At 38.9% G+C, this 27,758-nt stretch overlaps 1 protein-coding gene across 11 annotated transcripts in view; it reads left to right on the top strand.

Annotated features, from left to right (window-relative positions):
* The first annotated feature begins 25 nt into the window (after nt 1–25).
* Nucleotides 26–27,758, top strand: part of RAD51C (RAD51 paralog C) — a 61,214-nt gene continuing 33,481 nt past the window's right edge. For 10 of the 11 annotated variants that reach the window (XR_009347844.1, XR_009347846.1, XR_009347842.1 and 7 more), the window contains exons 1-5: nt 26–217; nt 3,063–3,321; nt 3,991–4,157; nt 7,431–7,564; nt 20,184–20,315. Coding sequence is in view for 6 of the 11 variants with exons in the window: in XM_059147716.1 (XP_059003699.1) it covers nt 100–217; nt 3,063–3,321; nt 3,991–4,157; nt 7,431–7,564; nt 20,184–20,315 (810 nt within the window). In the remaining 5 variants the exon portion in view is untranslated. The remainder of the gene's footprint in view (nt 218–3,062; nt 3,322–3,990; nt 4,158–7,430; nt 7,565–20,183; nt 20,316–27,758) is intronic. The other variant, XM_059147718.1, reaches the window with a different exon arrangement.

The following is a 27,758-nucleotide window of genomic DNA, read 5'->3' on the forward strand; positions in this document are numbered from 1 at the left end:
CTTCCGCCTTACGTCTGACGTCACGGGGCGCGCGCGCGGGCGAACGGAGTTGAGGCTGGGGCTTGCTGCTCTGGGTACGCGTAGGCGTCCGGCTTTGAAATGCAGCGGGATTTAGTGAGTTTCCCGCTGTCCCCAGCGGTGCGGGTGAAGCTGGTGTCTGCAGGTTTCCAGACTGCTGAGGAACTCCTAGAGATGAAACCGTCCGAGCTCAGCAAAGGTAACGACTTCTGACGGCAAGTTGAGGCACACGGACCGCCGTCGGTGCCGCCTCCATCTCGGTTCTTCCGCCTTCGGGCTTCCTTTCCATCCACACTCCGCCAGTTTCCTCCGCCCGAAGCTGCATTTGCGACGTGAAACCGCTCCTTGAATCCAGTTAAACTTGTGATGGTTGGAGCTGTGGTCCTGAAAACGTTTAGTAATTGCTTTCTCTGCCCGTGCCTGCTGAATCCTAATTTATTACCCCAAAGAACCCTGTTAACGTGGATTATTTATGTCCAATATGCTGATGAAGGAACAGGTGGTTAAATTACTTTTCGTGATGACTGGGCTAGGAAAGGTGGAGCTAGGATTGGTACCCAGACAGCTTCTTTAGTTTTAGCTGTAACAGAATCCAAGGGACAAAGGGATTACATTTGAGAACTGGAGGATTCGTGATAGGACTAGAGGCAAGAACGGGAGCAGAATCCCCAGCACCTGAAAGAAAGCAACAGAAAGAAGACATTGCTTCTCTCCTGTAATTCGCTGGAAAAATGGAACGAGAAATCCCAAACCTCTCATTCCAGAGCACTGTAGATTATACATTGGTAGGAACCGCTGAATCATGAGGAATACAAAAATGAAGCTGTCTGCGGCCAGTCTCGCTGTACGCATTACACGAGGGTGTGCTCAGAACCGCTCTTAAGATAGGGCAACATTTTAAGTCCTTGCCATTAACAATGGAAAATAAGGAGGTTTAAACTCACCATTAAAGAATAAATGTTGTAGACCCAATGTTAACTGTTTTAAGTCTTACACTGCATACTGTTTCCCAGCGTTTTTGTGTGCTTAAAATTTTTATTTATTTGTTAGAACAAGCAGGAGGAGCTGCAGAGGGAGAGGGAGAAGGAGGGAGCCAGATATGGGGCCCTGGAATCATGAACTGAGCAGAGGGCAGTCGCTTAACCATCTGAACCCCATCCAGGCACCCCTATTCCCCAAAGCTTGATGGGCTCTTTTTCTTTCAACAAGTTGGTTTTACAGAAAATAAATGAGAGAATCTGCATGATAATGATAGCTAACAGTTACAGAGCAATTTGGATGGCCTAAGTATTTGGATGGCCCAGCTATTCAACATGTATTATCTCATTCCCGTTTTACGGAAGGAAAGATCTGAAGCAAAAAAAAAAAAAAAGTAATTCATCCTTACTTAGTAACTTCATAATAAGTGATTCAGTCAGGGTTTACAAACCCAAGGAATCTGACTCCAGAGTTTCTGCTTTTTAACTGGATAGGATCTTCATTTCCTTATCACCATTATTGTCTTTTATTAGTGCCAAGTTTATACTCATATCCTGACCAAATCAGGCACTGCCTTATCAAACTCATAAGTGATGTAACCCTCACTTTTCTTTTTTAAAAGATTTTATTTATTTATTTGACAGAGATTACAAGTAGGCAGTGAGGCAGGCAGAGAGAGTGCAAAGCTGGCTCCCTGCTGAACAGAGTCGTGTCCCCCCCCCCCCCCCCCCCCGCCCCCAACTAAGGGCTCCATCCCAGGACCCAGAGATCATGACCTGAGAGGAAGGCAGAGGCTTAACCCACTAAACACACAGGTGCCCTTCACCCTTGCCTTTCATTATTCCTTTCATTAACAGCTTGTTTTGTAAATTGCCATTATCTCTTCCCAAGCCGTATTGTTTGATAGGAATAAAATTGTATAATTGAGGAAGCATAAGTGTATTTTTTTTAAAGATTTTATTTATCTATTTGACAGACAGATCACAAGTAGGCAGAGAGAAAGGGGGAAGCAGGCGCCCTGCTGAGCAGAGAGCCTGATGTGGGGGGCTCAATCCCAGGACCCTGAGATCATGACCTGAGCCAAAGGCAGAGGCTTAACCCACTGAACCACCCAGGCGCCCCCCTAAGTGTATTATTTAAAATATTTGTGCATCAAATAATTGTTCTCATTAAAAAGTTTGGAGTGATAATGTGAATTTTTCATGATAGTATATCTATGAAAAGTTTTTATTATGAATAATACATGCACATGCACTTCCTAAAGTTAAATCTTGTTTTAGGCAGTTAGAGGCCATTTTCATTCTCTTTCGAAAAGTAATTTAGATGCCTTATTAGATCAAAATAACTGTGACTTCAGGGGCGCCTGGGTGGCTCAGTGGGTTAAAGCCTCTGCCTTCAGCTTGGGTCTTGATCCCAGAGTCCTGGAATTGAGCTTGAGTATGGCTCTCTACTCAGCAGGGAGCCTGCTTCTGCCTCTGCCTACTTGTGATCTCTATGAAATAAATAAATAAAATCTTTAAAAAAAAAAAAAAAACTATGACTTCATAAAACCAAAAGAGATAGTAAAAGGACTGACTGTCAGGTTTTTTGTTTTTTTGTTTTTAAAGTAAAGATTTTATTTTTTTATTTGAGAGCACAAGCAGGGTGAGCAGCAGAGGGAGAGGAAGAAGCAGACTCTCCACTGAGCAGGGAGCCTCATATTCGGCTGGAGGCAGACACTTAACCAACTGAGCCTCCCAGGCACGCCTTGCCAGTACATTTTTATTTCTACTTCCTGAGATATTCTTGTAGGTACTCAGATGCTTTAGAGGTTTAGGTTTCTGAATTCTGTTTTTGAGGTAATAAGTAAATTCTTTAAGTATGTAAAGGGTAAGAAAATATAGATAAATGCCTTTATAACTTGAAAAACTCAGTAGTTAATGGAATGGTTTTTTTTTTCTTTACTCTTGGCATCACTCTTATCTAAAAATTAAAATTAATAAAGACAACCCAAAAGCATGTTAAGACTTAAATTTCTAAAATCAGAGTTCAAGGTTTTGTTTTGTTTTTTTTTCTTTTACTTTCAGAAGTTGGGATATCTAAAGAGGAAGCCTTAGAAACTCTGCAGATTTTAAGAAGAGAATGTCTTACAATTAAATCAAGATACACTGCTACAGCTGAGTCAGGCAAGAATTGTACAGCACTGGAACTTCTTGAGCAGGAGCATACCCAGAGCTTCATAATTACCTTCTGTTCAGCACTAGATAATATTCTTGGGGGTGGAATACCCTTAACCAAAACAACAGAAATTTGTGGTGTACCGGGTGTTGGAAAGACACAATTATGGTAAAGTAAAATGTTCTCTTCTTAAGGGTAGGCTTAATGACATTTTATGTAAGTAATAGAATATGGTGCTGTGGGTGTACATTCAGGAGCCCAAAAATGCATGTATGTGCTCTTAATTTTTTGTGTGTGTATGCTTGCACACACAAAAAAATCAGTTTACCATTTGTGTTACTTCAGTACTGCATCTTTGAATAGGTATAATTATTTTGGTATCCAAAAATGTTTCTTTTGCAACATTGTAATGTGATCATTAGGGTAAACAGGTGGTCTTCTATTTTATTATATTTTTATTACATACTATATATAACATAGTATAAAATATGAATGTTGTATTTATTATAATGTATTTTATATGTGTGTGTATTATAATACATATATTTATTGTATTTTTTTAATATTAATTCCTGAGGATATATTTGAAGGTAGGTTTAGTATGAGGAAGGGTTTCATTCCCAAAGACCTAAAAACCACTAAAAAAGTCCTTAATCATGGTTTTATGGGTACACCCTCCCCCTAATCCAAATATCAGTTGATTCACATATATTTGGAGCAGAAAGTTAGCCATATCTGTTGCCTAATGTGGTACGTAATGGGTGGTGATGTGGAGTTTGAAAACACTGCCTGAGATGATTATGATAATGATTTGGTCATTTAGCTTTCTCTTGACAGTATGCAGTTGGCAGTAGATGTGCAGATACCAGAATGTTTTGGAGGAGTGGAAGGTGAAGCAGTTTTTATTGATACTGAAGGAAGTTTTATGGTTGATAGAGTGGTAGACCTTGCTACTGCCTGCATTCAGCACCTTCACCTTACAGCAGAAACACATATGGGAGGGGGTAAGTTAGCAAGTGATCCTCTTTCTATATAATAAAAGTGATTAACATTCCTCTCAAGCCTCAGCAGGAAACCATTTGGAACGGGAATCTTAATGACTTGACAGTGTCCTGGTGTTAAACTCTCCGATCTTTCTTTTAGACTTAGAAATCCCACAACCTAGACTGACCTTTTCCCTTTTCTTCTTCTCTTATGGCCTTCACTGCTGCTGCTGCTGCTTCTCCTTCTTCTTTTTAAGATTTTATCTATGTATCTGAGAGAGAGAGCCAGAGCAAGCACGAGTGGAGGGAGGCGCAGAGGGAGAAGCAGATTCCCAGCTGAGCAGGGAACCAGAGGTGGGGCCTAGATCCCTGGACCCTGGCATCATGACCTGAGCTGAGCGCAGATACCCAGCTGAATGAGCCACCCAGGTTTCCCACTGAAGATAGCTTTGAAAAACCATGTTGGAAATATTTAGAACATTAAGGTGATTGACCTTAGGCGGTTCTGAGTAGAATGTAATTGACTTCATGACTGTGTTAAGTTTTTAAAATTTTTCTCATATGGAACTATTGTTTGATTTTTTTAAGAAAACATATAAAGGTAATTTCAATTTAAATAATTTAAATACTCAAAGGTATTTAACTTCTTGCTTTTTTTTAAATTTTTTTTTTTTTTTAAGATTCTATTTATTTATTTGACAGACAGAGATGATAAGTAGGCAGAGAGGCAGGCAGAGAGAGAGAGGAGGAGGAGGAAACAGGCTCCCTGCTGAGCAGAGAGCCCGATGTGGGGCACGATCCCAGGACTCTAGGATCATGACCTGAGCCGAAGGCAGAGGCTTTAACCCACTGAGCCACCCAGGAGCCCCAACTTCTTGCTTTTTTAATTACTTTTTAATTAAATGGTTTCTGGTTTGACTGTTTTAGTTTATTGTCCTGTCCTCATTCTTTAGTAATTTAAAAAAACAATACTTTTTGGGGCGCCTGAGAGGCTCAGTCGTTAAGCGTCTGCCTTCAACTCAGGTCATGATCTCAAGGTCCTGGGATTGAGCACCATGTGGGGCTTCCTGCTCAGCAGGGAGCCTGCTTCCCCTCTCCTGTTTACCCTGCTTATGTTCTCTCTCTCACTGTCTCTGTCAGATAAATAAACAAAATCTTTAAAAAAAAAACCCCAAAAAACAATACTTTTCATAAGATGCTTGTATTCCCTTTAAATGAATGTAATAGCTGGATATTTTAATTTTTATATGAGTACTTGGTGTCCTATTTATTTATTTATTTATTAAGATTTTATTTTATTTATTTGACAGAGAGAGAAATCACAAGTAGGCAGAGAGGCAGCCAGAGAGGGAGAAGCAGGCTCCCCGCTGAGCACAGAGCCTGATGTGGGGCTTGATCCCAGGACCCTGAGATCTTGACCTGAGCCGAAGGCAGAGGCTTAATCCACTGAGCCACCCAGGCACCCCTATTTTTATTTCTTAAAATATTTTATTTATTTGAGAGAGAGAGAGAGCATGAGAGGGGAGAGGGTCAGAGGGAGAAGCAGACTCCCCACTGAGCAGGGAGCCCGATGTCGGACTTGATCCTTAGACTCCAGGATCATGATCTGAGCTGAAGGCAGTTGCTTAACCAACTGAGTCAGCCAGGAGCCCCTTTTTATTTTTTTTAGAGATTTTATTTATTTATTTGAGAGTGAGAGACAGAGTGAGCGAGCAAACAGGAGCAGTGGTAAGGGGTAGAGGAGAGGGAGAAGCCGACTTCCTCCTGAGCAGGGAGCCCAATGCAGGACTCTACCCCAAGATCCTGGGATCATGACCTGAGCAGAAGGCATATGTTTTACCACCTAAGCCACCCAGGTACTCCTAGGTGTCCTTTTAAACTAATGACCAGTATATCTACTGAAAGGCCTTAAAACTACCCATGTCACAATGTGTATTTGTAATAGTGTCTTAAAACCTTACTGTGAATATTATAGGTGTGGCACTGGGTTATAAAGTGATTGCTGTGATTAATCTGTTATTTTTTGGTTAAAAATGAACCTTTATATTTGTAATAGGCAGTGCTTTCTGAAATTTAGTTTCTTGTGTTGTTTTTTTTAATGTTAAATCTTATTTATTTATTTATTTATTTGACAGAGAGAGATTACAAGTAGGCAGAGAGGCAGGCAGAGAGAGAGAGGAGAAAGCAGGCTCCCTGCTGAGCAGAGAGCCCGATGCGGGACTCGATCCCAGGACCCCGAGATCATGACCTGAGCCGAAGGCAGCGGCTTAACCCACTGAGCCACCTAGGTGCCCTTTTAATGTTAAATCTTAAGGACGTTTTAAAGTGCAATAATTTTAAACTGGCTTCTCTCTGTAATATGTATAAAACCAAACCATTTTTTCTTTTTAAGATTTATTTATTTATTTATATATTTGAGAGAGCACCAGCAAGGTGGTGCAGGGGGAGAGAATCTCAATCAGACTCCCTGCTGAGTGCAGAGCTGGATGCAGTACTCCATCTCTACACCCTGAGGTCATGACCTGAGCCGAAATTGAGTCGATGCTTAACCAACTGAGCCACTTAGGCACCCTGCCAAAATTTTTTTTTTTTTTTTAAGATCTTATTTATTTCTTTGACAGAGAGACAGAGATCATAGGTAGGCAGAGAAAGAGGGGAAAGCAGGTTCCCTGCTAAGCAGAGAGCCCTAGGGGCTCGATCCCAGGATGCTGGGGTCATGACCTGAGCCGAAGGCAGAGGCTTTAACCCACTGAGCCACCAAGGTGCCCCCAAAACTGGTTTTTTAAAAAATATATAATCTAGGGAGAATCTTACATTGTTTCTACTTAAATATCAAATTATGCTATAGTAATAATGGGAAAAAGTTATCATACGGGGAAAAGATGCTGCTTTTGAACATTTTCCCTTTAAACTCTTAATTTGCAATCCTAGTTAAAAAAAAAAAAACAAGAAAAGAGAAACTCCATTATGTTACTTCTATTTAATGGAAGCAAATAACTAGAAATATGAAAAGGTAGGCTTTAAAACCCGAGTTGTATATGTGTATAAACAATTTCTAGATAGCCTAGCATATAAGGAAATAGTGGAGAAGGTGAAAATAAGAGGTCAAGAATTATGTAGGAGTAGTTTATAGTAATTTTGTTCTAATTTTTTTATCTTTGAATTAAAGTGAATAGTTCTCTTATTCACAGTGAAGCATTTTGTTACTCAAATGTATTGTTTTCCTACAATCACCAATATATCAAAACAAGTAAAACTGATTACTTTATTTAAAGATTGTTTTGTTTATTCTAGAGCACCCAAAAGCTTTGGAGGATTTCACTCTGGAAAATATTCTTTCCCATATTTACTATTTTCGTTGTCGTGACTATACAGAGCTGTTGGCACAAGTTTATCTCCTTCCAGACTTCCTTTCAGAACACTCAAAGGTATGGCTCAAACTACTGAAATACAGCTAACCTTTGGAATATCTTTGGAGGTGTTTGATTAGCTTGAAAAATAAGTATAGTGTGGCATAAAGTTCAAAAACCTTTCTTCCTTGTCCTACAATTTACTTTTATACACATTTAACATATATTCATATATAATTTATGCCCAAAGTAAGAAATTGAAATAATATAGAAAGATGTTTTGTCTCTAGTAATGGTGGAATAGCTTCTGACAAACTATTTAGAAAGGTATAAAATGGAAAAACTTCCCTTCTACTGCTTCCTAGTATCTCTCCCTAAAGTTGACCACTATTCACTGTTTCTTTTGTGTCTTCTCAAAAAAATTTTTATACATGTTGCAATATTTATTTTTAGTATTTGTTAGTGGGATAATACTGTAATATGGTTTTGCACCTTCTGTTTTTGCTTAGTGTTTTGCATATCTTTCTGTATCATTACATGTGGATAAACCTTTACATTCGTTTTTTTTCAGCTACATATTATTTCATTTTAAGAAGGTGCTTTTGCTGTTGGTGGGAATGTAAAATGGTACAGTTGCCTCAAAAAAAATGATATAGTGGTTCCTCAAAAAATTGAAAATAGGATTACCCTGTGGCCCAGCTATTCAACTTCTCTGTTTATCACCAAAAACATTGAAAGCAGGGTCTTGAAGAGATATTTGTAAGCCTTTGTTCATAGCAGCATTATTCATATTGCCCAAAACGTGGAAGCAACCCAAGTGTCCATTGAATGGATAAGCAAAATGTGGTATACACATACAATGTAATAGTATTCATCTTTAAAAAGAAAAGAATTTCTGACATATGGTACAACTTGGATGAATCTTGAGGACATTATGTTAAATGAAATAAGCCAGTCAAAAAAAGATACACTGTATGATTCTACTTATATGAGGTGTGAAGAGTAGTTAGACTCAGACATAAAATAGAATGGTGGTTACAAGGCCCTGAGTGGAAGTGGAAAATGGGCAGTTATTTTTTAATGGAAATAGAATTTCAGCTTACAAGATGAATATTCTACGTATTCTACTACATAAAATTAGGGGGAAGAGATTCAGTACCTTAATTTGTTTAATCCTCTTCTTATTGGTGGTCCTTTTAGATACTATTAACAATGGTTTGAAGATAATCCCTACGTCCAAGGAGACAATCCTTGGGGTACATTTGTAAGTATGTTTATGGGATAAACTCTTTTTTTTTTTTTTTTTTTTAAGATTTTATTTATTTGAGAGAGAAAGAGAAAGTGAACATGAGCTGGGGAAGAGCAGAGGGAGAGGGACTCCCCTTGAGCACTGATTGGGGCTCCGTCCCAGGACCTGAGTTCATGACCTGAGCTGAAGTCAGATGCTTAACCAACTGAGCCATCCAGGTGTACCTGTTTATGGTATAAGTTCCAAGTATTAGAATTATATTAAAGAGTATGTGAATGTTTAATCTTTTTTTTTTTTTTAATTTGACAGACAGAAATCACAAGTAGGCAGAGAGAGAGGAGGAAGCAGGCTCCCCGCTGAGCAGAGAGCCCAATGTGGGGCTTGATCTCAGGACCCTGGGATCATGACCTGAGCCACCCAGGTGCCCCGTGAATGTTTAATCTTGATAAATATTACACATGACAGAGACTGTCTTTGACCAAACTTTAGTAAGCCTCCTCTGAGACTTTTTTTTTTTTTTTTAAAGATTTTATTTGACAGAGAGATCACAAGTAGACAGAGAGGCAGGCAGAGAGAGAGGGGGAAGCAGGGATTGATCCCAGGACCCTGGGATCATGACCTGACCTGAGCTGATGGCAGAGGCTTAACCCACTGAGCCACCCAGGTGCCCCAATTTTTTTTTTTTCTTTTTTTGGTTAAACACAAATTGCCCTTCAAAAAGGTTGTGCCAGTGGCTGAAAAAATAAGATGGAACTATATGTTGACTACAAAAAACCCACTTTAAGAGTGCCTGGCTGGCTCAGTCATATTGAAGTGTGTGACTTTTTTTTTTTTTTAGAAAGAGTGTGAGTGCAAGGGGCAAAGGGAGAAAGAGAATCGAACCACATCAGGCACTGGGTGTGGAGCCTGCTTAAGATTCTCTTTCTCCCGGGATGCCTGGGTGGCTCAGTGGGTTGGGCTTCTACCTTTGGCTCAGGTCATGATCCCAGGGGCCTGGGATCGAGTCCCGCATCGGGCTCTCTGCTCAGCAGGGAGCCTGCTTCACCTCATCTCTCTCTCTGTCTGTCTCTCTGCCTATTTGTGATCTCTCTCTCTGTCAAATAAATAAATAAAATCTTTAAAAAAAAAAAAAAAAAAAAGATTCTCTTTCTCCCTCTGTCCTTTGCATGCATGTGCATGCTTGTGCTCTCTTCCAAATAAATAAATAGTTAAAAGGATACTCAGTATGCCAAGGTACCAAATTTTGGAGTAGCATGTCCTAAACTCCATCCAGTTTAATAGCTTTAGCTTTTTTTTTTTTTTTTTTTTTTTTTTAAGATTTTATTTATTTCTCAGAGCGAGCGAGAGCGAGCACAGGCAGACAGAGTGGAAGGCAGAGTCAGACGGAGAATCAGGCTCCCTGCGGAGCAAGGAGCCCGATATGGGACTCGATCCCAGGACGCTGGGATCATGACCTGAGCCGAAGGCAGCTGCTTAACCAACTGAGCCACCCAGGCATCCCTAGCTTTAGCTTTTTAATTTGGACTTTGATCCATGTTGAGTTAATTTTTTTATACATAGTCTGAAGTAAGTGTCCAACTTCATTTTGTATGCAGACACCCAGTTGTTCCAGTACCATTTACTGAAAAAGACTATTCTTTCCCCCATTGAATGGGCTTGGCATCCGTTTCATTTGTTGAAAATCCGTTGACCATAGATGTGTGAGTTAATTTCTGGACTCTATTAATGTATATGTCTGTTCTTTGCCAGTATCACGTGGTTTTGATTAGTAGCTTCATAGTATATTCTGAAATTGGGACATGTGAGTCTTCCAACATTGTTATTTTCAAGACTGTTTTGGCTATTCAGGGCTTCTTGCAATTTCATCTGAATTCGATCCATATGAGTGAACTCGATCCACATTTCTGCAGAAATGTGGTTGGAATTTTGATAAAAGATTCTATTGAGGGCGCCTGGGTGGCTCAGTGGGTTAGGCCTGCCTTCGGCTCAGGTCATGATCTCAGGGTCCTGGGATCGAGTCCCGCGTCGGGCTCTCTGCTCGGCGGGGAGCCTGCTTCCTCCTTTCTCTCTCTCTCTCTGCCTGCCCCTCTGCCTACTTGTGATCTCTCTCTGTCAAATAAATAAATAAAATCTTTAAAAAAAAAAAAAAAAAAAAAAAAAAAAAAAAGATTCTATTGAATCTGTGGATTTAACCATAAATTCTTAAAAAAGATTTTATTTTTAAGTACTCTTGACACCTAACATGGAGTTCAAACTCAATCCTGTGATAAGAGTCACATGCTCCACTCACTTGAGCCAGCGAGGTGCCTCATAATTCAATTAAATTTAATTAATATACCACTATATTTCATATTTTCTACTTGATGAATTACTGGGTTGTAAATTTTGAAATAATTGTCCAGCATTTCTTTCGTCACTAGAAGAAAATGAGAATATAGAGCTGCTTTTTTTTTTTTGGCTTGCACATTTATTTATTCATCAAATATTTATTGAGAGTCCACTTTGGCCAAGCATTATTATATAAATCCTTTTAATATGCTGCAGGATTCCATTTGGTAGTATTTTGTTGAGGATTTTTGCATCTGCAATTGGTCTGTAGTTTTCTTTACCGTGATGTCTTTATCTAGCTTTGGTATCAGTATGATACTGGCTTCATAGAATGAATTCAGAAGTATTCCCTCTGTTTTTTGGAAAAGTTTGAGAAGAATTGGTATAGATTCTTTTTATTTATTTATTTGAGGAAGAGAGAGAGTGCACAAGCAAGGAGAGGAGCAGAGGGAGAGGGAGAAACAGACTCCTTGCTAAGCAGTTTGCCTGATCTGGGGCTTGGGACTCTGTCCCAGGACCCTGGGATCATGACCCAAGCCAAAGGCAGATGCTTAGCTGACTGAGCCATGCAGGCATTCCTAGTGTAAATTCTTTAAATGTTTTATAAAATTTGCTAGTGAAGGGGCATGTCACTCTTGATCTCATGGTCATGAATTCAAGCCGTACATTGGAGGTAGAGTCTACTTAAAAAAAATTCCCCAGTGAAGTTCTCTGGTCCTGGTCTTTTTTTTTTTTACTGTTGGAAGGCTTTTGAATACTGATTCAATTCTCTCCATTGTTACAGATCCATTCACATTTTCTGTTTCTTCTTCAGTCAGTTTTGATAGTTTGTGTATTTCACCGAATTTGTTCATTTTACCCAGGTTATCTAATTTTTTTGCATATGAATGTTCTTTACATTTTGTTTTTATTTCTATAAAGTTGGTATAATGTCCTCATTTTCATTTCCTGATTTGAGTAATTTGAGTCATTTCTCTCTCTCTTTTTAAAAAGGATTTATTTGTTTGAAAGAGAGAGAGGGAGAAAGGGTGGGTGCGAGCAGGGGGAGGGGCAGAGGGAGAGGAGAGAATCTCAAGCAGATTCTCTGTTGAGTGGAGAGCCTGGAGTCTAGAGCCCAATAGGGGTCTCAGTCCCTCAATCATGAGATCATGACCTGAGCCGAAATCAGGAGTACATGCTTAACCGACTGAGCTATCCAGCTGCCCAAGTCTTTTTCTCTTAGTTTAAAGGTCAGTTTTGTTGATCTTTTCAAAGAATCAACTTTGGATTTTATCCATTTTCCCCATTGTTTCTTTCTTGTTTTGATTATTGCTACTGATTTTTTTTTTTTTTAAGATTTTATTTATTTGACACAGCTAGTGAGAGAGGGAACACAAGGACAGAGAGCTGGAGTGGAAGAAGGAGGTCCCCTGCTGAGTAGGGAGCCTGATGTGGGGCTCTATTCCAGGACTCCAGGATCATGACCTGAGCCGAAGGCAGATGCCCAGTGACTGAGTGACCTAGGCACCCCTATCTCCACTTAGTTTTTAATTACTTCTTTTATTTTGCCTTCTTTGAGTTTAGTTTGCTCTTCTTTTTTCTAGTTCCTGAAGGTACAAGTTTTGGATATTGAGACCGACTGATCTTTCTTTCAAAATATAGTTGTTTAGAGCTCTACATTTCCTATGGAGCACTACTTACACTGTATTTTATAAGTTGGTATGTTGTGTTTTTATATTCATTTTTTTTAATTTTTTTTAAGGTTTTATTTATTTATTTGTCAGGGATAGAGGGAGAGAGAGTGAGCGAGCATAGGCAGACAGAGAGGCAGGCAGAGGCAGAGGCAGAGGGAGAAGCAGACTCCCTGCCAAGCAAGGAGCCCGATGTGGGACTCGATCCCAGGACACTGGGATCATGACCTGAGCCGAAGGCAGCTGCTTAACCAACTGAGCCACCCAGGCGTCCCTATATTCATTCATTTTTAAGTATTTTCTAATTTTCATTGTAATGTCTACTTTGACTCATTCATTTAGAATGTGTTGTTTAGGGTTTCCTGGCTGGCTCAGTTGATAAGAGCATCTGACTCTTGATCTCAGAGTTGTTGTTGTTGTTATTTCTTTTGTTGTTGTTATTTGGGGTTTTTTTGGTTTGTTTTTTAAAGTTTGTTTAAGTAATCTCTATACCCAATGTGAGACTTGAACTCATGATCCCAAGATCAAGAGTCACATGCTCTTCTGACTGAGCCAGCCAGGTGCTCTTGGGGTCTTGAGTTTGAGCCCCATGTTGGGTATAGAGATTACTTTTAAAAAAAAAAAAAAGTGTGCTGTTTAATTTCCACATATCTATGAATTTTCCAAATTTCCTTCTGATGCTGGTTTCTAATTCTGTTCCAAGAATTATTCTATATATGATTCCATGTATAGATTATTCCGGAGAAATATTCTATATATGATTCCATGTTTGTACATTTATTGAGACTTATTTTGTTGCCCAACACTTAGGTCTATCCAGGAAAATGTTCCATGTGCACTTGAGAAGAATGTATATTCTGCTCTTAAACTCTATTTTTTTTTTTTTAAAGATTTTATTTATTTATTTGACAGAGAGAAATCACAAGTAGATGGAGAGGCAGGCAGAGAGAGAGAGGGAAGCAGGCTCTCTGCTGAGCAGAGAGCCCGATGCGGGACTCGATCCCAGGACTCTGAGATCATGACCTGAGCCGAAGGCAGCGGCTTAACCCACTGAGCCACCCAGGCGCCCCTGTATATTCTGCTCTTGAGTGGAGCATTTTATATATCTGTTTCTTTTCTTTTCTTTTAAGATTTTATTTATTTATTTGACACAGAGAGAGAGGGAACACAAGCAGGGGGAGTGGGATAGGGAGAAGCAGGCTTCCCTGCTCAGTGGGGCTGGGCTCAATCCCAGGATCCTGGGATCATGACCTGAGCTGAAGGCAGACACTTAACGACTGAACCACCCAGGCGCCCCTCTTTTTCTTTTTTATGGGTCAACCTTTATTGGTGAGCAGAGAGGTGGTGGGTTAGTCAGGATGCTGGGGAGCAACTGGGAGGAGGTTATGCAGCTGCTATCACAGCATATAATTGCTGTATCTTCTTGATGAATTGAGCCTTTTATTATTATACACTTTTCATATTATATAAATTATTTATTTTTACCCTTCTTCATCTCTTGTAACAAGTTTTCACTTGAAGTCTCTTTTGTCTGATATTACTATAGCCACTACAGCTCTATTCAGGTTACTGTTTGCAAGGGAATATCTTTTTCCATCCTTACACTCTTATTTGTATCTTTGTTTTGTTTTTAAGTTTTATTTATTCAAGTAATATTTACACCCAGTGTGGGGCTGAGACTCACTACCCCGAGATCAAGAGTTGCGTGCTCCTCCAATTGAGCTAGCCACGTGCTCCATTGGTTTGTATCTTTGGATCTAAACTGAGTCTCTCGTAGAAAGTCTATAATTAGATCTTTTTAAAAAGTCCGTTCTATGCCTAAATCTCTGACTTAGGATAATTCAACTTACAAGTTATTTTATTTTATTTTATTTATGATATATTAAGATTTTATTTGGCAGAGAGAGATAGAGTGCATGTGCACACACAAGCAGGCGGAGCAACAGAGGGAGAGGGAGAAGCAGGCTTCCCGCTGAGCAGAGAACCTGATGCAGGGTTCAATCCCAGTTCCCTGGGATCATGACCTGGGGATCATAAGCTGAAATCAGATGTTTAATCCACTGAGCCATGTGGGCGCCCTAAGTTTTTAATTTTATAATGGTGCAAAAGTGATACATACTCAGTTAAAAGTGTACATTGAATTTTGATCTTTTCCTAGGCTAGTGATACTTGGTACCAGTATTCCCTCATGATGCTGGACAGTGGCAGTGGCCCACAGGTTTCAGTTAGCCATGCAATCATGAGGATAAACAAGCAATAGGCTTAGAACCATTCTGTACCGATATAACCATTCTGTTTTTTACTTTCAGTACAGTATTCAGTGAATTACATGAAATATTCAGTGCTTTATTATAAAATAGGTTTTTTGTTAGATGATTTGCCCAGATGTAGGCTAATGTGAGCTTTCTGAGTACATTTAAGTTAGGCTAGACTAAACTATGGTGTTTGATAGGTTAAGTGTATTAAATGCATTTTCAGCTTAATATTTTTGACTTGGTGTTGGTTTATTGGAATGTAGCCCTGATGTAAGTTGAGGAAGATCTGTATCTTATTCTCAATTTCTCCATTCCTGCTTTCTTTTTTGTTAGATATTTTCCATAGTACCATTTTGATTCCCTTCTCATTTCTTGTATCATATATTTTTTAGTTATTTTCTTAGTTGCTCTGGGGAATTAGAATTAACATCCTAATTTATAGCAGTCTAGTTTAAGTTAATACTAAATTAATTTCAACAGTATACAAAAACCTTGTTGCTGTATAGCTCCATTTATTCCCCTTTATGTTATTGTCACAGATTATATCTTTATACATTGTATGTCCATCAATATAGATTTATAATTATTTTTTTTTTTTAAAGATTTTATTTATTTATTTGACAGAGAGAAATTACAAGTACATTGAGAGGCAGGCAGAGAGAGAGAGAAGGAAGCAGGCTCCCTGCTGAGCAGAGAGCCCGATGCGGGACTCGATCCCAGGACCCTGAGATCATGACCTGAGCCGAAGGCAGCGGCTTAACCCACTGAGCCACCCAGGCGCCCCTATAATTATTTTTTAATAGTTGTTTTTTGAATATGTAAGAAAAGAAGAGGGGTTACAAACTGAAAGTACATTAATGCTGAGTTTTAGATATGTAGTTACATTTACTGGTATTTTTTTTAGATTTTATTTATTTATTTGACAGAGAGATCACAAGTAGGCAGAGAGGCTGGCAGAGAGTGAGGGGGAAACAGGCTCCCCACTGAGCAGAGAGCCTGATATGGGCCTCCATCTCAGGACCCCGAGATCATGACCTGAGCTGAAGGCAGAGGCTTAACTCACTGAGCCACCCAGGTGCCCCTACCGATATTCTTTATTTCTGTGTGTGGATTTGAGTTACTGTCTGATGTTTCATTTTCAGCCTGAAGGACTCTGTTTAGCATTTCTTTTACAATACATCTACTAGCAATGAATTCTCTAGCTGAATTATCTTTTTTTTTAATTTTTTTAGTAGGCTCCATGTTTGGCTTGGAGCCCAACATGGGGCTTGAATCATGACCCCAAGATCAAGACCTGTGCTGAAACCAATAGTCAGGTGCTCAACCAACTCTTAGACACCTTGGGACTGTCTTAATTTCTGCTTTATTTTTGAAGAATGCTTTTGCCAGATACACAGTTCTTGGTTGACAGTATTTTTTTCTTTCAGCAATGTGTATATATCATCTTATCACTTTCTGGCCTTTGGGAACCACTGAATGAATAATATATAAACGAATAAACACACACACACACACATATGATCTGTTTCTTCTTACCGCTTAATTGGTATACTTAATTGGTATACTTAATTGGTATACTGGTATAGGTAAAGGTTTAGTGACTGGCTTTCCAAGAAAAAAGTGTATGCACATATATATATACATAAGTTTATTATAAATTTGCTGACATAAAAAATGTTTAGCACACCATTTACAAATAATAATAAAATGTGTAATATTCTTTATTGTAAATCTCTGTAGCCAACTGAGTGTTACAGAAAGTGTTCATTTTTTTTTTATTGAGGTTAATTTCACATAGTAAGATTCACCATTTATTTATTTGTTAAGATTCCATTTATTTATTTGAGAGAGAGAGGACGCACACACACACACAAGTGGGAGGGGAATGGAGAGGGAGAAGCAGACTCCCTGCTGAGCATGGAGCAAGACTGACTGGTGGCTTGGCTCTACCCCAGGACCCCAAAACCATGACCCAAGCTGAAGGCAGATGCTTAACTGAGTGAGCTCACCCAGGTGCCTCCAAGATTTACCATTTAAAAGTGAACAATTCAGGGGCACCTGAGTGGCTCAGTGGTTAAGCATCTGCCTTCAGCTTGTGTCATGATCCTGTCCTGGGAGAGGATCCTGTATTGGGCTCCCTGCTTGGCAGGGAGTCTGCTTCTCCCTGTCCCACTCCCACTGCTTGTATGCATGTACTTGTCTCCCCCCCCCCTTTTTCGTTGTGTCAAATAAATAAATGAAAGCGAACAATTCAGTGCAGGTAATACATTCACAGTGTTGACAACCACTACCTCTAGTTCCAAAATGTTTTTATCACCCTGAAAGGAAACTCATACTCTTTAAGGAATTGCTCCCTTTCCTCCCTCCCTGCAAAGACCCTGGCAACCACCAATCTGTATTCTGTCTCTATGGATTTATCTATTTTGGGTATTGCATATAAAGGAAATCATACGATATGTGATCTTTTTGGCCTGGCTCTTTTACTGAGCATGATAGTTCAAAATTCATCTGCTTTGTAACTTGTATCTGTACTTCATTCTTTTTTATGGTTGGATAATAATCTCTTGTATGTATACATCATTTCTGTTTGTTTATCCTTTCTTCTGTTGATGGACATTTGGGTTCTTTCTACCTTTTGATTATTGTGAATTGTGGCTGCTATGAACATGTATGTATATACATTTGTTTTAGTACCAGTTTTTAGTTCTTTGGTGCATGTACTTAGAAGTGAAATTTCTGGGTCATGTGGTAATACTGTTTTTAATTTTTTGAAGGATCACTGAAATGTTTTTTCTAGTTGCCAGATAGTTTTACATTCTTACCACCAGCATATGTGAGGTTTTTCTTGAGGTTTTTCTTATGTCTCCATATCTGACCTATGGCAAAATCATGCTACCAATGAGCACTTGATTGCTGTCCAATTCAAAAGAAGTTGCACATCTTGTGACAAACAAGTACTGTTTTAACATGAACGCTGGTTGAAATTTTTATTTATGTTAAGTGTGATGAAAGTGAAACAACAAAGGTGTATTTTTAAAAAAATTTGCTACTAATTTGATAGACAATGAGAGAGAGAACACAAGCAGGGGAGTGGAAGAGGGAGAAGCAGGCTTCCCACTGGGCAGGAAGCCTGATGCAGGGCTCAATCCCAGGACTCCAGGATTGGGACCCGAAGGAAGGCAGATGCCCAAGGACTGTGCCACCCAGGTGCCTTGGTGTAATTTTTCTTTTTAATGATTTTATTTATTTATTTGTCAGACAGAATTCACAAGTGGGCAGAGAGGCAGGCGGGGGAGGGAGGAGCAGGCTCCCTGCTGAGCAGAGAACCTGTTGTGGGGCTTGATCCCTGGAACGGGGGATCATGACCTGAGCCAAAGGCAGATGTTTAACCCACTGAGCCACCCAAGTGCCCCTAATGTATTTTTTTTTTTAATTCAAGTATAATTGATGTACAATATCCTGGTAGTTTCAGGTGCACATCATAGTGACTTGATATTTTTACACATTATGAAAGAATCCCCACAAGATGTCTAGTTACCATGTGTCACCATGCACAAAAGTATGTGTCTATTTTTTTATATGTGGGCTCTAGCTCCTAGAGGTTTTTTTTTTTTTTGGTTTTTTTTTTTTTTTTTTTTTTTTTAGTATTTTATTTATTTATTTGACAGAGATCACAAGTAGGCAGAGAGGCAGAGAGAAAGGAGGAAGCAGGCTCCCCAAGGAGCAGAGAGCCCGATGTGGGGCTTGATCCCAGGACCCTGGGATCATGACCTGAGCCGAAGGCAGAGGCTTAACCCACTGAGCCACCCAGGTGCCCCCTCCCCTTTTTAAAGATTTTATTTATTTACTTGATAGATAGAGATCATAAGTAGGCAAAGAGAGAGCAGGGAAGCAGGCTCATTGTTGAGCAGAGAGCCCGATGTGAGGCTCAGAGGGTTAACCCACTGAGCCGCCCAGGCGCCCCTCCTCGTAGAGGTTCTTATCCAGGACTCAGTTCTGTTGCCTCCCTTTTCATTGACTCCTTCCCTACACTAGTCTAAGTTAGCCTCCCTCTACTTTATCACCTACTTATTCATCATCATTTTATTCAATTTCGTTTCTTCATAACTCCTGTCATTATCAGAAATTATTTATGTGTTTGTTTACATGTTAATTGTCCTTTACTCCACTCCATAAACTCCAAGAAAGGAAGGACCTTTTCTATTGTTCCCTGCTGCCTGCAACAATGACTAACATATAGTAGGTATCTGTAAGCACATGCTGAATGAAGGAATGAATACTCTAAATAAAAGATACAAAAGTGGGTTACTTAGACATGGTGTTATCAAATCCTCTTCTTTAGTCTAATCCCTATTAGATAGAAAAATATATATAATCTTACAGGGTGGGTTTTTTGGTTTGTTTATATTTGGATTAGTTTCCAAATTCTGTTTGTTCTTGGATGTGAAGTTTATATATTACTCTAGCTTCACTTTAGGAGCCATTATTTGGATTATATTAGAAGTGAAACTGTCATGAAAGTGTTTATCATCTCTAAGTGAACCTTTTTGATTGGAATTCAGGACGACGCTGCCTTATGCTGAATTCTGTCTTATAGCAGATTCTATAATGATTAGTTGCCTTATATTTAAAATTAAGGAGAAAAAGTATACCAAGAATTTGAAGTTTTTTGTTTAATTTTTAATTTTTTATTAACATATTATGTATTACTAGCCCCAGGGGTATAGGTCTGTGAATTGCCAGGTTTATACACTTCATAGCACTCACCATTAGAATTTGAAGTTTTTGAAGATGATATAATAATTTAATATTTGAAGAGTTTTTTAAACATAAAAAATCTTGAAGGTAAAATTGAAATACTGAAGAATTTATTTTACTAAGACTTCAGAAGTCCTTTTTATTGGTGTAAAATGCCTCTGTAAAGATTGTGTATAGTGGTAAAGTATAAGAAAAATATTGCTTCTTCATGTTGAATTACTTTTTCAAGTTTATAAATTATCAAACCAGAGTACATTTTAACTTTTGGTGATTAATGCAGAAAGCGTTGGGTGAATAGATTTATTTTGGAGAGTTAGAAATAGAACTCTGGATTTTATAGATTTTTTTTTTTTTGCAATGAACATGCTTTTGGGATGCCATTTCTTAAAATTTTATTTTAATACCAAACCTAATTTCATTATCTCTTCTGTATTTAGGTTCGATTAGTGATAGTGGATGGTATTGCTTTTCCTTTTCGTCATGACCTAGATGACCTAGCCCTTCGTACTCGATTACTAAATGGCCTAGCCCAGCAAATGATCAGCCTTGCAAATAGCCACAGATTAGCTGTAAGTATTATTAGCCAAGAGAATTATATAATAAAGTCAAGCTTGTATAAAATATTAATGTCTAGAAATAGCTAAATAGAATTTGACTAAAAGCACATAATACAGACAGAGTTTTGAATGTAGTTTTTGTTCAACTTTTAGGAAAAATTAATTCCAGTCATAAGTGTTGTGTATTAGTTTTTCTAGAATATAACAAGCATAATCAAGATACCATATTTTAAAATGGACTTGTTTGATAAAGAAATGGCCACCTTTGGTAATGGCAATGTTGGGTTTTATTTACCTAAATATATTTGTTGTTTTTCAGGTAAGCTCTTCTAATGTCCCCATTTTCTTTTACTCTGGGTCTTTTATTTTTACATGTTGTATGGCGCTAGCTTCAGCAGCACATATACTAAAATACATGTTGTGTAATCACAGACACAGAAGATAGAAAAATTACATAGTGTGAACAGCCTAGATGTTTGAAGGTAGAGGTAACTCTTCTAGATTTGAAATGTGAGGTTAGGTATAAAGATAAGTTGGAAGTGACAAGACAAAAAGGAGTGAGGTGACGACTTTTTTTTGTAACAAGCTTTTTTTTAACTGTCTGTTTGCCATCACTTTCCACTCTGCAACCCCATATCACCTCTCACACCAATACACACAGCTGTTCAGGAGGAAGATGGGAAAAGATCAAGCCACCTAACTTGATTTTCCTTAGAAAATTATAGTCCTTAGCATATACCTGTAATTCAGCCTAAGTACATAAAGAACTCCTTGATAAAATCATTTCAAAACATGTATCATTTCTTTTGAGTTTTTAGATTTTTTTTTTTTTTTTTGGCCATATACTGAAAAGCATAGTGTCCTGTGTTTGAATTATTTCTTGTATTAATTTGTAATTTAGCATTCTGTTAATATCAAGGAAGAGCCCCCAGTAGGGGGCACTCAAGACTAATGGGTTGCATAGTTCCTTAAGTTTTGTTTTGTTTGTTGAACAGAAATAGGTTTATTTTTTCTGATTAAAAAAGTAATGTAAACAGTAACATGGAATACTATGCAGTGTTTAAGAAGAGTAACGTAAATATACACATACTAACACAGAATAAGATATATCCAGATATACGATTAAGTGAAAAGATTCAAGGGGTGCTTGGATGGCTCAGTCATTGAGTGTCTGCCTTAAAGCTGTGGTCATGATCCCATTGTCCTAGGATCAAGCCTCCTGGCTCCAACGGGAGCCTCCTTCTCCCTCTGCAGCTCACCCATGCTTGTGTTCCTTCTCTTGCTCTCTTTCTCTGTCATAAATAAATAAAATCTTAAAAAAAAAAAAAAAGGTAAAAAGATTCAAGTTTCGTAACAGTGTATTTTATGTGATCCCACTTTTGAGAAAAGTAAAAATTTTATTTATGCATTATATTTATATATATCAACAAAAAGCTCTGAAAGGATCAAAGTGTTCCTAATGACTACTTCTAGGAGAAGGATTTTGTGGGGTTAAGGGCATACTTTTCCCTCTTTATAAATTCTTCTTAGCTTGATTTTTTTAAATTTCCCAGTTACCATATAAATACATTTACCATATAAATACATTTTATTATATAAATTCATAAATGCATATAAATACATTTCATAATTTTCTATATACTTTCTGTAAAGGAAGTTCTAAACAATCAGAAATGTAGAAATTAAGTAAATTATCTGTTACCCAGAGATGATTACTCTTGAGTTTGGTGTACCTATTTTTCCAAACTTACTAAGTTTTTTTTCTTAATTTTAAAGTAATCTCTACACCCAACATGGGAATTGAACTCATAACCCTGAGATCAAAATTTGCATGCGCTACTGAGTCCCAATATAGAATAGTTTTTTAATCACCCCTCTCCCCCTATTATCTTTAAAGTTGGCTTCAGGTTTTCACCATTTAAAAAACTGCAGTTGAGATGGCTGGGTGGCTCAATTGAGTCCTGGGATCAAGTTCCAGGTAGGGCTCCTTGTTCTCCCTCTGCCTGACCCACCCCCCCCCCCCGCTTGTGTTCTCCCTCTCTCTCTCTCTGACAAAGAAGTAAAATCTTTTAAAAATAAATAAATAAAGATAAAAAACTTTATATATGCTTTTTTGTCCATTTATCTAGTTTTTCCTGAAAGTATTGTCAAAGGGATATCTGTTTTTATTTACTTATTTTTTATTTTTGGTAGGGATATCTCTGTTTTTAAGTATTGGTATATATTATCAAATCACTCTCAGAAAGCATGTTCCAGAGAATGTTCTCTATAGCGGTAAATGGGAATTTTTGTTTTTCCACCTCTTTACCAATTTTGAGTCTTTTCAAGTTTTTGTCAAACTATGATAGAATCCTTTCAGAGATATATTAACTTGATTATTTTTTTTTTAAAGATTTTATTTATTTATTTGACAGACAGAGATCACAAGTAGGCAGAGAGGCAGGCAGAGAGAGAGGGAAGCAGGCTCTCTGCTGAGCAGAGAGCCCGATGTGGGACTCGATCCCAGGACCCTGAGATCATGACCTGAGCCGAAGGCAGCGGCTCAATCCACTGAGCCACCCAGGCGCCTATTAACTTGATTATTAGCAGAAATTTTTTTAACAGCTTTATTGAGATTTAACTAACATACCATAAAATTTAGCCTTTAAATGTGTATGGTTCCATGGTTTGTAGTATATTTACAGAGTTGTTCAACCATCATGTCTAATTTTAGAACATTTCTGTCACCCTAAAAAGAAATCCCATGCCCATTAGCCATCACTCCCCTTTGCAGCCTCTTGTCATCCCCTTAAGAACCCTTAGTCTGCTTTCTATCTGTGTGAGTTCATCTTTTCTGGATAGTTTATCTAAATAGAATTGTTCTATGCCTTTTATGTCTTGCTTCCTTAACTTAGCACAGTGTTTTCAAGATTCATCCATGTTTTAGCATATATTAATATCCTTTTTATGACTGATTAACTTTTTATTTTTTCAGTATATCATATTTTGTTTGTGTATCAGTTGAAGGACATTTGGGTAACAAGTATTAAGGCAGAGAAGTTTCTAATTTAAAAGTGATTGTTACTTCACTGTTTTATTTATTTAAAAAAAATTTTTTAAAGACTATTTATTTGAAAGAGGTAGAGAGAGAGCACAAGTAGGCAGAGCAGCAGGCAGAGGGAGAGGGAGAGGCCTGATGTGAGGCCCGATCCCAGGACCCTGAGATTATGACCCAAGCCGAAGGAAGATGCTCAACCAACTGAGCTACCTAGGTGCCCCTACTTCATTATTTTAAAGATTCACTCTTTAATATGGTAAACCCAGTATTTTTGCAGTCGGCCTGTAATTCTTTTACAAGTAGTTGCCAAAAGTGCAAATTCTGATTTGGGGATGTTTAGCAGTTGGTAAACCGGTACATCTATGTACATTTTCCTCGAGAGGTGTAATGTATATCCCAGTTTCCCTCACTATCCAAAAGTAGAGCATTCTTTTTTTTTTTTTTTTTTTAATATTTTATTTATTTATTTGACAGAGAGAAATCACAAGTAGATGGAGAGGCAGGCAGAGAGAGAGAGAGAGGGAAGCAGGCTCCCTGCTGAGCAGAGAGCCCGATGCGGGACTCGATCTCAGGACCCCGAGATCATGACCTGAGCCGAAGGCAGCGGCTTAACCCACTGAGCCACCCAGGCGCCCCCAAAAGTAGAGCATTCTAACAAAAACACATTTTGTAAGCCAAAAGGTATAAAGCAAAGAAGCAACTACCAGTAATTTATTTATTTATTTAAGATTTTATTTTTATTTATTTGACAGAGATGACAAGTAGGCAGAGAGGCAGGTAGAGAGAGGAGGAAGCAGGCTCCCTGCGAAGCAGAGAGCCTGACTCAGGGCTTGATCCCAGGACCCTGGGATCATGACCTGAGTTGAAGGCAGAGGCTTTAACCCACTGAGCCACCCAGGCACCCCCAACTACCAGTAATTTATTTGGAAAATTGTTTTCACGTTCCCAGACTCAAAAAATAACTTTTCTTAGGTTTTTCTGATACCTTAGGACAGATGTTGCTAATGAATGCACAAAGTAAATCAAGATAGAGCACAGATACCCTAAGAGAGACATAGCTCAAAGTGATGGAAGCTTGATGCTGAGTATCGTTCCCAGGGGAAGGAGCTTGGTGATGCTGCTCGCCCTGCCTCGGTGTACTCTTGCTTCGGTGATGTTTCTGTGCAAAACAAATGCTGAATACTGTATCTTTTCACTTTTTTTTAGAAAAGTGAAAATCCCCCCCCCTTTTTTTTTTTAAAGATTTTATTTATTTATTTGACAGAGATCACAAGTAGGCAGAGAGGCAGGCAGAGAGGCAGGCAGAGAGAGAGGAGGAAGCAGGCTCCCTGCTGAGCAGAGAGCCCGATGCGGGACTCGATCCCAGGACCCTGAGATCATGACCTGAGCCGAAGGCAGCGGCTTAACCCACTGAGCCACCCAGGTGCCCCTCCCCCCCCCCTTTTTTTTTTAAGATTTTTAAATTTATTTGACAGATAGAGACACAGTGAGAGAGGGAACACAAGCAGACAAGTGGGAGAAGGAAAAGCAGGCTTCCCGCTGAGCAGGGAGGGAGCCTTATGCAGGGCTGGGATCATGACCTGAGCTGAAGGCAGATGCTTAAAGACTGAGCCACCCAGGCACCCCTCTCTTTGGATTTCTTTCTTTCTTTCTTTTTTTTTTTAATATTTATTTATTTTACAGAGAGAGAGAGAGAGACCACAATGAGGCAGAGAGGCAGGCAGAGAGAGGAGGAAGCAGGCTCCCTGCTGAGCAGAGAGCCCGATGTTGGGGCTCGATCCCAGGACCCTGAGATCATGACCTGAGCTGAAGGCAGAGGTTTAACCCACTGAGCCACCCAGGTGCCCCTGGATTTCTTATGGTTAGCAAAAACAGGTACTAATGTAGGTCTTTCATAAAAGCAAAGTGGCATAATAGGAACTCTTGAAAAGCAAGGGATACCTGTACTCTATAAACCAGTGCTCTTTGAGAGGATTTTCTGGGAAGATGAAAATGCTCATTCTGTATGCATGTAACAGCAGTTGCATGGCTGTTGAGCACTTGAAAAATAGTTAATGCTGTGAAGGAAGTGAATGTCTAATTTTAATTTAATTTTTAAAAGCTGTGTGTGTGTGGGGTGCCTGGGTGGCTCAGTGGGTTAAAGCCTCTACCTTTGGCTTAGGTCATGATCCCAGGGTCCTGGGATCGAGCCCCACATCAGGCTCTCTGCTCAGCAGGGAGCCTGCTTCCCCCTCTCTCTCTGCCTGCCTCTCTGCCTACTTGTGATCTCTGTCTGTCAAATAAATAATAAATAAAATCTTAAAAAAAAAAAAAAAGCTGAGTGTGTGCCTAATGGATGCAGAATTGAATGGTGCACCTCTAACCAAAAAGTCTTGATACAAATAAATATCCCAGTTGCTAGACCTTAAACACTTGGTAGTCTGTAAAGTGTATTCTGCATGTTGGGGATGCCAGTTAGTCATATATTTCAGTTAATTACCAATTTAAATTCCTGTTTAGATTTTTCCAAGATGCCCGATGTGAGATAATACATGGGGAAACCACTGTGGCTTCAGGGAAGGGAAACTAGAAGAAAGTGATGTCTAGAAACTAGAAGAAAGTCATGTCATCCAGTTTGTGCCTAATTGAAACCTAGATGGAGCACAGATTTCTCCTTTGTAGACAAAAATTTTAGGGTGTTATCACTGCAGGGGGAATAGCCAGCCTTTTCTTTCTCAGTTTTCTTATGGAACTGATGCCTTTTTCAGAGTAGGTATCTTTTCTCATTGCTTTTTATAGAAGTTCTTTATCACTGTCAGCTTGCAGTAGTATCTGTCATATTTCTGGGGGGAAGATCTGTATTGGAAGAATATTTAAAATAACTCTTTCTGAAGAATTTGGGGCTGGGAGGTGCCTGATAATCTTTTACTGTATTCAGTCAACCTTAAACAGTCTTTCTGTACTTTAAAATTACTATCCTTCATTTTGAGGCAAGGGAAACAAAAGTAAAAATAAGTGATTGGGAGTACATCAAAATAAAAAGCTTCCTGCATAGCAGAGGAAGCAGTCAACAAGACTAAAAGACAGCTTACTGAATGGGAAAAGATATTTGTAAATGACATATCCAATAAGGGGTTAGTATCCAGAATATATCAAGAATTTATACAACTCAATGCTTATAGGGTTGAATAAATGTCTTTTGGCTTTAGGGTAATATAAAAAAAAAAACAGACCCCAAATTTATACAACTCAATACCCAAAGAGCAAATAATCCAATAAAAAAACAGGCAGAATACATGAACACATATTTATCCAAAAAAGATGTACAAAATGGCCAACAGACAAATGAAAAGATGCTCAACATCACTCACCATCAGGGAAATCAAAACCGCAGTGAGATACCACCTCACACTGTCAGAATGGGTAAAATAAAAAACACAAACAGCCAAGTGTTGGTGAGGATGTGGAGAAAAAGGAACCTTATGATCTGTTGGTTAGAATTAACATATGATCCTGTAATTGCACTATTTACCCAAAGAGTAAGAAAACAGTAATCCAAAAGGATATATGCACCCCCATGTTTGTAGCAGCATTACTTATAATAGCCAAGATAGGACACCTGGGTGGCTCAGTGGATAAAGCATCTGCTTTTGGCTCATCATGATCCGAGAGTTGTGATGAAGTTCCACATCCGGCTCCTTGCTCAGCAGGGAGCCTGCTTCTTCCTCTGCCTCACCTCCCCCTGCTTGGGCTGCCACTCTCTGATAAATAAAATTAAAAAAAAAAAAAAAATGCAGGGGCGCCTGGGTGGCTCAGTGGGTTAAAGCCTCTGCCTTTGGCTCAGGTCATGGTCTCAGGGTCCTGGATCGAGCCCTGCATTGGGCTCTCTGCTCAGCAGGGAGCCTGCTTCCCCCCACTCTCTCTGCCTGCTTCTCTGACTACTTGTGATCTCTGTCTGTCAAATAAATAAAATCTTAAAAAAAAAAAAAAAGGAATGCAGCCAGTTTAAAATATATATATATATATGTATATGTATACATATATATATGTATATGTATATATATGGAAGCAGCCCAGGTGTCCATTGACAGATGAATGGATAAAGAAGATGGGGGGGGGATGTGTGTGTGTGTAGATACATATACACATATCCAGACTCTTAACTACAGAGAACAAACAGATGGTTGCCAGAGGGGAGGTTTGTGGGGGAATGGGTGAAATAGGCAAAAGGAATTAAAAGTACACTTATCTTGGGGCGCCTGGGTGGCTCAGTCACTTAAGTGTCCAACACTTGGTTTCAGCTTGGGTCATGGTCTCAGGGTCCTGGGATTGAGCCCCATGTCAGGTTCCACTCAGCAGGGGTCTGCTCAAGGATCCCCCCACTGCCGCTTGCTCACTTACTCTTAAATAAGTAAATCTTTAAATAAAGAGTGCATTTA

The sequence above is a fragment of the Mustela lutreola genome, chromosome 15, assembly GCF_030435805.1.
Source record: "Mustela lutreola isolate mMusLut2 chromosome 15, mMusLut2.pri, whole genome shotgun sequence".
NCBI classification, from domain to species: Eukaryota; Metazoa; Chordata; class Mammalia; order Carnivora; family Mustelidae; genus Mustela; species Mustela lutreola.